The 10,552-nt window shown below is 44.5% G+C and overlaps 1 protein-coding gene across 1 annotated transcript in view; it reads right to left on the reverse strand.

The window, feature by feature from the left end:
- The window catches only part of zgc:92360 (uncharacterized protein LOC436988 homolog), a 17,809-nt gene extending 7,706 nt beyond the window's left edge, over positions 1 to 10,103 (reverse strand). Inside the window, exons 1-3 of the mRNA XM_042103570.1 lie at positions 9,658 to 10,103; positions 4,798 to 4,928; positions 4,106 to 4,197 (exon numbers count right to left, since the gene is read on the reverse strand). Of these exons, the coding sequence (XP_041959504.1) occupies positions 4,106 to 4,197; positions 4,798 to 4,928; positions 9,658 to 9,745 (311 nt within the window). The 5' untranslated portion in view covers positions 9,746 to 10,103. The remainder of the gene's footprint in view (positions 1 to 4,105; positions 4,198 to 4,797; positions 4,929 to 9,657) is intronic.
- Positions 10,104 to 10,552: the final 449 nt, after the last annotated feature.

Consider the following 10,552-nt stretch of genomic DNA (forward strand, 5'->3'; position numbering starts at 1 on the left):
AAAGATGGAGATGTTGGTAAGACAAGAAAAAAAGGAAGTCATTGAATTCATTAGCTAGACACTGTTAAATGATATCTTCATTTTCAGGAATTCTTCAAATACTCAGCGCAGATTGTTCTTTCCATGCATTCTGTCCCTAGACTCCTTACACTGCAATTTAATAATCTGTGGGTTTAGTCGAGGTATAGAAAAATAAGTGGTAGGCAAACACTACATTTAGATTTGGAGAGAGGTGTAATATATGCTGTTTTTCTTTTGGGGGGGGGGCTGTGTCCTCACATGGCAAGGTAAGACTGATTTAAAAAATGGCCTCTCTCTGTGAGCGCCCAGCAAATCCAATAATTTTCCATACAGTGTCAACTGGCGCTCATTAGCTACACCCGCTGCCCAATTTGGATCCGATGGAGTGTCTCCAGACCTCAAATGAAAGCAGTGAGTGAATGTGTGCTAGCAGAGCGCCAGATGAATTACACACCGGCAAGCCAAAACACAAGAAAAACCCCCAAAGCACTTCTAGGACAGCTTTACAACAGCCTCTCACAGGAAGTGCTCTCCAAAAATGATCACCAGCGAATTGAACACTGAACAGGGTTGTTGGACAAACGACAAGACACATGCCACCTGACTGACAGCTTCCTCCCTCCCTCCTTCCCTCCCGGTGGCTCGTGTCGCGTCGCTCTGTGCTGAGATCAGTGGAGCACTACTCTGTGGACTCGCCCAGGTCTCTCCCCACTGTAAGCGGTTTCTAATTGGACCCTTTGTTCGTTCAAAGAGGAGCCCTAACAAGCCATCTGTCTTCGGCCGCTTCCCCAGAGGGAGCCTGCGGAGTTGAGGGTCAGGCTCTAGTCATTCCTTTGCCTGCCTGCTCCATCCCTTCACCCAAACCATTTCTTCCACTCTTTTCTTCCTCTTTTTCCCCCTTTCAGGATCCCGTGAGTTGAAAACATGTCAGTTTAGCGCGGCTCTGGTAAGTGCCGATGGCTCGCATATCTCGTCTCCAAGGAGTGAAGCGACGGATGGACAGACACGCAGACAGACAAAGCAACAGACAGACACATGGACAAACAGAGACAGAGAGAGAGATAGAGAGAAAGACAGATATATATATAGAGAGAGAGATAGAGAAAGAGAGATAGAGATAGAAAGAGACAGAGAAAAATATATAGAGAGAGAGTGAGAGAACAGACCAAAAGTCTAATAACCGAATTACAATAAACTAAAATAATATATGCAAAAAGGGATGGGGGGCCAAAGCTTAAAAACACTTGGGGGAGAAAGACAGTCATCAAGAAAGCGCCGCGCCAAAGAAGATGGAGCCCCGTAATTGCAGAGGGGTGCCGACCTCCCGAGGTACACTTGAACCTGCAGAAGCAGAGGAGCGTTGAGGAGCGGAGCGAGGAGGGGAGGGGAGAGGTGAGGAGGACCGGAGGAGTCCTTTGCCAAACACCCCGAGCTGGAGAGGCCATTATCATTCGGCTAAGTACCGGCAGGCCACGGCTCTCATTAACGCCGCCCGATAAACACTCAAGCTTTCCCGAGAGAGCACACGCGCACACGCACACATACACAAACACACACACACACACACACACACACACACACAGCAATCAGCCACCACTATACTTAACGCCAATCTACGAAAGAAGTGTGTGTGTGTGTGTGTGTGTGTGTGTGTGTGTGTGTGTGTGAAAGTGAAGTGTCTAGACAGAAATAAGAAGCAATACAATGAAGATGGCATGGCACGAGATTGTTGATTGGGGGGCATGCTGAGACATGAGTGAGCAACACAAGTTATGAATCAGCAGCATGCAATGTGCTTCATCATCACTAACTATCCCTGATGCACGCACACACCCACACACACACCCACACACACACACACACACACACACACACACCCACACACATCTCAATTCTAAATAAGTGATAAGTGTGTCACTATAAGCGGGTGTTGCTTCAAATATTGTAATTCTAAGTAGCACTGACTATACACAAACCCCAGTGAGGCGACAAACTCCATTATAACAGTGAGATCCTGTCCAACCATTTATTAATTACTGATGACATTCCACGAGTAGATCAATCTCAGGACATCCCTGCTTGCTCCCTTTACCTGAACCATAGCCGTGGGTATATCCTTCACCAACACTACCCTTACCTGAACCATAGCCGTGGGTATATCCTTCGCCAATCCTACCCTCACCTGAACCATAGCCGTGGGTATATCCTTCACCAACACTACCCTCACCTGAACCATAGGGGCAGCCGTGGCCTACTGGTTAGCGTTTCGGACTTGTAACCGGAGGGTTGCCGGTTCGAACCCCGACCAGTAGGAATGGCTAAAGTGGCCCTTGAGCAAGGCACTGCTCCCCGAGCGCCGCTGTTGTAGCAGGCAGCTCACTGCACTGGGATTAGTGTGTGCTTCACCTCACTGTGTGCTGAGTGTGTTTCACTAATTCACGGATTGGGATAAATGCAGAGACCAAATTTCCCTCACGGGATCAAAAGGGTATATACACTTATACGTATATACTATCCTTAGTACACCAACCCTACCCTCACCTGAACCATAGCCGTGGGTATATTCTTCACCAACCCTAGTGCAATGTTGCTTAAATATAGTATAGTAACTAGTCAAATGATCTTTAACATGAGCATGTTCTTTTACTGTAACCAAAAGCTTCTTGTACTGTAGTGAAATCATACCCTCATTATTTTGCCTTGTGCAGTATGTAACATACGTGGAGGTCCAATCCTTGCCAAATCCGTGTACTGCACTGTGATGCACATAGAAGAGCAGTGTGAGTTGAAGCTGACTAATGTGTTGTATAAAAATGACTGCAGATGCTTATGTTGCAGATGTTTATCTGCAGATGCGCTCTACATGACATGCCTCTACTGGGGGGGAGTTCTTCTTCGTACTTATTCCGACTGATAGAAATAACTGAAGGCCCCTTAGTTAGTGTATTGTGACCTAGATAACTGAAACACTGTATCTCCGACATGTTTTTTTAACCTACTTTTATCACACAAGCATTTAAGTGCACATACACAGAGGCATATATCCACTGATGCACACTGGGGGGGGGGGGGGCGGGTGAGAACAGGAAGACTGCTGGGGGAAAACTATTCATCTCACTCCTTCCTTGAGACTACAGAGGCTGATATGTATGATATGCAGTTTGTGTATTTTAATATAAGAGGAGCTAGACAGGAGCGCACACACATACACATGCAGAACATACAGAGAGAGAGAGAGAGAGAGAGAGAGAGAGAGAGAGAGAGAGAGAGAGAGAGAGAGAAAGAGAAAGACAGACAGACAGAGAGGTTATTGTACAAATTGTTGTATTTGAGCTTTGGCAACAGCATGCCTACAGTCATGCTTGATTTGAATTGAATTGAGAGAGAGAGAGAGAGCTGGAAAGAGAGACAGACAGAGAGAGAGAGAACAGTAGAAAGAGACAGACAGACAGAGAGAAGAGAGAGGGAGAGAGAGAGAGAGACTGAGAAGAGAAACAGAGATAGAAACAGAGAGATGAATAATGAACCCTCTGACCACTAGAGTTACATTTGGCCCAGAAGGGGAAGTGAAGAGCACACAGACCTGTTTATTCCACCCACAACGCACTGTTTCAACTACATTAATATACATACCTCTACCAGTTCACACAGGGGTCACTGTAGAGAGACACTATTGCAGTTCCCTATTCAGGTCATAAGACTTCAACTATGAGTTATGGACAGCAGGCCTGCTCAAAGCTAGCATGCAGAAATTACTACTCTTCATGGATTTTCCCTGAGCTAATACCGATATATGAATTGATGCAGTCATATGAATGTGGGGAGAGTAGCATTTGGTGCGGAGAAGGAATATTAGAAAGGCAAAGAGGAGGCACACATGCTAATTTCAAGTGGATAATGATTTTTGAGCTGTTAGGAAGAACAATGACAGTATTTCAGAAGTGGATTATTAGGGTTCAAACGGTAAAAGCTCCTTCAAAAACACATAGTCCAAAGTGTTTTGAAGTTCATTGCATTTGAACGCCTCAACCTTTGTCTCAGGCGTGACACGCACATCATCATGGCGGTGAGAGTGGTGGCTTACTGGCAGTCTTTGTGAGTAGGTTTGTAGTAGTACACCGGCACCGCTGCCTCATAGCGGCTCCTGGCCACTGCATTTCCATTCTCTGCCATGAACTGAGGAAAAGGAGCAGTACCAAACGGTTATGTGTCTGCGTGTAGCAGGTCAGACATAGGTCAGATATCAACACACCAGCTTATTCCAACTATTCAACACTATTCAATTATAGTTCTGATAGTCGCATAAGGTCTAGACGGCACGTGCATAAAATTAAAATTGATAGTATTTTGTTTTGGTATTTTGGTACCAAGTAAGTAGTCCCAGATGCAAGCAGTAGTTAGGCTAATACCCGTATATCATATCCAGTTTCATTACTTTGATATTCTTCTATAAAATATACAGCCATATACAAGTTATGAAGACAGGAAATCATCTGGGAATTCATCAGTTTTTCACTCAATACTAACACAGTACGGAGCGACAAAAAGAAAAATTTCAGGAAAGAAAGGTCAGCTTTGTGCCACTTAAGCTTGCATTTGGGGACATGCTGAACATGACCGGGATCGAAAAAAGATGGTTCTGCACAAACCAAGTGAGAGGAATATAATCCTGACAAAGCAAAATGTCCTTCCACACCTTGACATGGTGAAAAAGACACTCTATGGATGCAAGTGAGCTCAAAATGTCTACCTCAGAATGCCGTCTGTACGACTCACCTGCACTTCCGAGTCTTCCCAGCGGGACAGCGTGAGGGACTTGACTTTCCCGATGTCCGGAATGTTCCGGTGGATCCCAGAGCAGCCCAGGCAGATGAAGACACCCAATGAACAGGAGCCCCATTCTGGACCTGGGGAGTGTGGGAGAAATGAAAACAAAATAATTTCTAGATTAGAGAGAAGGATAATTTACTCAGACAAAGGCTTAGAGATGCCGTCCACAATTCTGGAGAAAGGTGCTTGATATTTTAGCTCAACAGCCTTCCGCACTTCTGAAGTGATGATGTGTTGACTTGAAATGTTGATGGCTTGGTCCAAGCCACGGCAGGACAGTCTACAAATGACTTCTTTGAGTTCTCTCTCTCTCTCTCTCTCTCTCTCTCTCTCTCTCTCTCTCTCTCTCCCACACACACTCTCTCGACACAACACTGGGGGTTTAAAATAATTAATCTAACTTTCACACTTCTTAATGCGTGTTATGGCAAAACATTGTCAAACTGAATGAACCCCATAATTTGGTACAAACAGGTAAATAAGCACATGCGCAATCTCCCTGCAGGTGTGTGGCGGGCGGTATGTCACTGAGTTACACAGCGGGGTCAGAGACAGCTGTGAGCAACCGACAAGCCGCTGGAAGAAATCTGATCACCACTCAACAGACTTGCACAGCAAAAGAGGAAGGGAAACGTTATGCTCTCTCGTCACTAGGTATTTTCCTGCCTTACACCGCAAGAGTGCTTTTGACGTTTATAAAATTAAGAAGAAGAGGGAAGTGTTATTACTCTGCAAGAACTGTAGCCCTTTGAGCCACAGCAAGGTCAGAATTACGAGAGGAAATAGCTTATTAGTTCCTTGTCTTGTGGCTAAAGTAAGCAAGGCTGATAAAGGCTAATGCTCTTTAAATGATTGTTTCAACGTGGAAAGAAAGCTACTGTTTCCACAACAGATATGGAATCCGAAAACCCTTGTCTGTGGTACATATGATATGCTATAATGTCTCAGAGAAATGTGGAGGTTGGAGCAGGCTTCACTCAGTCTTCAATTTTTTGTCACTGAGAGTGCAGGGCCAAACTTATAACTGAAAATAAAGAATAAAGAAAAAAGACTGCACTTTGCATACAAAAATATAATACCATAAATGCAATACACTTTTTAGTATGCAAAGTGCGGCCTTTTACCTCCATTCTTATCATGCCATCATGTCTGTGGTAATAATGTCTCTAACCTATGTCTACCTGATGGCCCTATCGTAAGTTCTGTTCGTTAAGCTTATCTGGTTGAACAACTGCTGACAACAAAGCTATGGGTTGGGTTCACTAACCAGGTGACAGGTCGCCTGAGGAGCCAGGCGACAGGCATAATGCTAAAATAATGGTACATTGCCATGGATCACTGAACATAAAAGATCCACCACCTGAATGGATGTAATTCTACCCTGCAGAGCAAAGTTCATCTCAACGGACTATCAAATAAGAGCTCTGACAACCATCAACTTCTGAGAGCAGTACATCTCAATTGATAGTGGATCTCTTGCCTCGACTTCGGCTAGTATCAGGCTCAATGGGTGAAAGTTTAGTGGTGTTGTTGCTCTGACCACACACAGAGCCGCCGCGCTCCATCATTCAGTCAATCATTCAGCTGCTTGTTTTTCACCGTGGCGTATGTTGAGTGCATCTCCATCTGCAGCACACAACAGTTGATGAAGATCATACACAGTGATAAGGGTGTCTATGGAGACAGTTAGAGAGAGAAATAGAGACTACATTTACATACGTATAGTATATACACTTTTTTGATCCCGTTGAGGGAAATTTGATCTCTGCATTTAACCCAATCGGTGAATTAGTGAAACACAAACAGCACACAGTGAACACACAGTGAGGTGAAGCACACACTAATCCCGGCGCAGTGAGCTGCCTGCTACAACGGCGGCGCTCGGGGAGCAGCGAGGGGTTAGGTGCCTTGCTCAAGGGCACTTCAGCCGCGGCCCACTGGTCGGGGCTCGAACCGACAACCCTCCGGTTACAAGTCCACAAGGTAACCAGTGGGCCACAGCTGCCCCGAAAAATAACGGCGGCCGGTGCATCAGGCCGGACTCGAACCGGCGATGCAATTCTTAAAGTGCTATAGATAGCACAGCGCTGCCTTTTCTATGTGTGCCACGGAGACATACTGCACTATATATACTATACTACTGCACATTCACATTTAGTCTGTTTGCAGATGCTTTTTATTTACTACTGGTAATTATTTATGATAGTGCACATAGACTTTTAACAGTCTGGGGATACAGTATGGTAGGCTAATGTATAGGTGTCCAACCTGCAGGTCTATTTATGATAGTGAATATAGACTTTTAACAGTCTGGTGATACAGTATGGTAGGCTAATGTATAAGTGTCCAACCTGCAGGTCTATTTATGATAGTGCATATAGACTTTTAACAGTACGGGAGATGTTGTCAGGCTGTCAAACCCATACGCTAGCACTTGGCTCTACTTACAGGGCCACAGCTGGGCCACAGCTGGGCCACACACGTGCCGGGTGAGTACCGAAGACGTGAGTCTGAGAGGGGGATTGAGCGAGTGACTAAGAACGTGTGTTAGCATGCCGCGAGCCCCGACATGCACAGCTCATGAACAGCCGATGTGCATCCTCTTTCATCTTTTCATCACAATGCTGCCTCTCATTTCAATTCTAAGCCGGAGACTTCCAACCTATGATTTTCAAACACATTGGCCTTCTCTTACCATTCTCATGTATCTCTGACCCCCACCCCCCACACACACAGCACACACACACAGCACACACACACACACAGCACACACACACAAGAATTCTCTGTGAAGGAGCGCCATTGTTTGCACAGGTCTGACACACCCACGCACTGCCAGCCAAGCAGGTAACCATAAGTCTGAAGTCTGCCCTTGGCCTTGGTGCAAAGGTCCAATGTAGTATGAAGCCACTATCTAATGATATCTGAGTGTGATATGAGCCACACACAGATATGACTGGTTTACTGCATATGTGTCAATACTGATAAGCGTTGTTTGTTCCTATGCAATCCAACCAGGCCACTCTGCACTGGCTGTTTGCTGACTGCCATCCAGCTGGCAAATTGTGAGAGGCAAGAAGCTAAAACATCAGGCAAACAAAGTGAGCAATGTGGAATGCAGTGGACATAATTCTAGTCTTAAGATTGTTTACAACAGCATTTTAAAAAAAAGTTTTCTGATAACTTTTTGAAGTCACCTCCCCATTTTATATGAAGGGTCTGCTATCATAAAAGTGTTAGTCTCTGTTGTGAAATAATGTGTCAGGCAACACAAGGAAATACTCATTTTGAACTAATTTCCTGGTTGCAACACTTGACTCATATATTTTGATATCCAGTTTTTAATAATTTTTTCCGAAGTGTTTACAACTTAGTGTTAAATAATAATTGTTGCAAACTGGTACTACGAACAAAATATTAGTGCATTCCTGGATCTACATCCTTATGCATGCTTCCTGCCAGGACTTTCCCAAATCACGGAAGTAACGTCGACGCAGCGGTATAGTAGCAGATAGTAGCATCCATCAGGCAAGTCTTATTTAAATAAACTCCTGGTGTATTTACAAACTTTTCAATACCATTCAGGGCATTATTAGTGGGGTAATTTACGAGATAAAAGTTGGTACCATTACGACTGCAGAACGTCATTAGTTTCTGACAGCGCTACTCGACCAGGGTTCGACCAAGGGAAAACAGGTTCTGGGCGGGTGTTTGGCTCGGGGTCATGGTGCAAAGGACCCTCGGGTGAAATTACTCCGAACCATCGCTTTAAGGGGACGTATGTCTGGTAAAAAGATGATTATTTAACCCTTTTTATTGCCTAATCACAACTTTTCACGGTAGGCTACTTGACAAATATCCAGACAACCAAAGCATAATAATCCGCTGGCAACATCTGCATTAATTGAATTATGCTAATTACTCGGTTGTGTTCCAGTTTAATGGCATGTCAAAATCGGTGTGACGATTTTACGGGTGCTTCATCAAGGATTTCAAGATGTGAAGCATTAAGAGTAATGATAATGCATATGATTAATCTAATCGCGCCATATATGTTCAATATTTTCAAACACATAATTCATGACCTTGAATGATTATAAGAGTGGGGAGTTGGGGGGTTGTGGATGGGAGAGCGAGAGAGAGAGATAGAGAGAGAGAGAGAGGGAGAGAGCATTTTCAAGATGTTCAATCAACAAAACAAACACAGCATTGTCTGGTGCATTTGAATAGGCCTACAAAACCTACGTAGTAGGCTAGTCTGTGGTAGGCTAGTATTAGTCCAGTGGTCAAAGCAGTCTGCTCACCCAAATTATGCAATAGTGGAAAAGTAGGAAGATTAGTTTTTTGAGACACACCCCTTGTGTTGTAATTTTAGAGCCCTCTGCTCTCTAAACATGCCTGCACTTGCTTACATCTGTATCTCTCTAAAGGGCTCAACCATGCCATTCTTTACCTTTTCCATTTGCACTAATGCTCAATCTATTGCTTCACGCCACGATCAATGTCATCAATAGAATTATATATTCCATCGTGCCATTGATGACACCAAAATGTGTTCTTTTACATACAAGATATTCACATCTTTTAGGCTACATATTAAAACATTCCGATCACATTTAAACCTCTGCCAACACCATGATGGGGAGCACGCAACTCAAGTAGCCTACAACATCGCTCATTATTTTGTCATTGTATTGTTTATTGAGAACTGTTGGAAGCTCAAAATTATACAGTAAGTGATGAGAGTTCTCTAGTTGTATCCTACTGGTCACCATTTGTTCTAGGAGTGACTCTCGATGGACTCACCGGGCACACCGCAGTCAGCGCAGGCCTGATTCCCGGGCTTTAGCAGAAGCTCCCTGAGCGCGCGGATGCCTCTTTCGTTGGCTGTCATCTCAAGCCCTCCGGTGGGTCACCAGTTTACTGAGTGCCAAGTTGGTGTCAGGAGAACCAGCGACTACTGGAATTCCCTCACCATACGGCTGGGTGCGCAAACTCCCGGTAGCAAGTATTTACAAGTCGGCCAATAGCCTAGTCGTTCCAACATAAGAAAAAAAGGTTCCGCTTCAAATCCAGTTATTTGTTCTCACTTAAGCAGCGTTCTAACGGCATTTACTAGCCTACTCTGTTTCAGTTTTAAGACTTAAACGTAGCTTGGTCCCATTAACACGCACAGTTCCAGATCCGCTCCGTCTCCAAGAAAAAGGGCGTGTTTGACCAGGGATAAACATTCGGAAGTGAGACGTTTGGTTTTGTTCTAACTTGCTGTTCCGCAACTATGCGGAGAGAACGTGCGCTTCCAGCGCGCCACCGCTGTCGCAAAAGTGGAAACAGCAGCCGCAGTGATACAGGGAACTAACTGTAGCCTACAATATGGTGATTCATTGTTTCCTGCAATATTTAGAACTCGTGACAAGATATATTTATGTAAAAAAAGAAACAGGGGTATCGGTATTTGTTTCACACATGTTGTCTTTAGTTGTGTTTCAATTAACTAAACACACCAATGGCCAGCCATTTGATCAGTCTTCCAAACTCACCTGTGTTGGTCCCTCCTCGTGTGCATACTCTTGACCATCCTTGGCCATTAGGTGGCAGCAAAGTAAGTGCATCAACGTAACGTGATTAAAACGACAGTTATAGGCTACAGTGTGGGCCTATATGTTGCTTAATTTCACTGATTCATAAATCTCTGTTCAGA

Source organism: Alosa sapidissima, chromosome 9 (assembly GCF_018492685.1).
Source record: "Alosa sapidissima isolate fAloSap1 chromosome 9, fAloSap1.pri, whole genome shotgun sequence".
In the NCBI taxonomy this organism is placed as follows: domain Eukaryota; kingdom Metazoa; phylum Chordata; class Actinopteri; order Clupeiformes; family Clupeidae; genus Alosa; species Alosa sapidissima.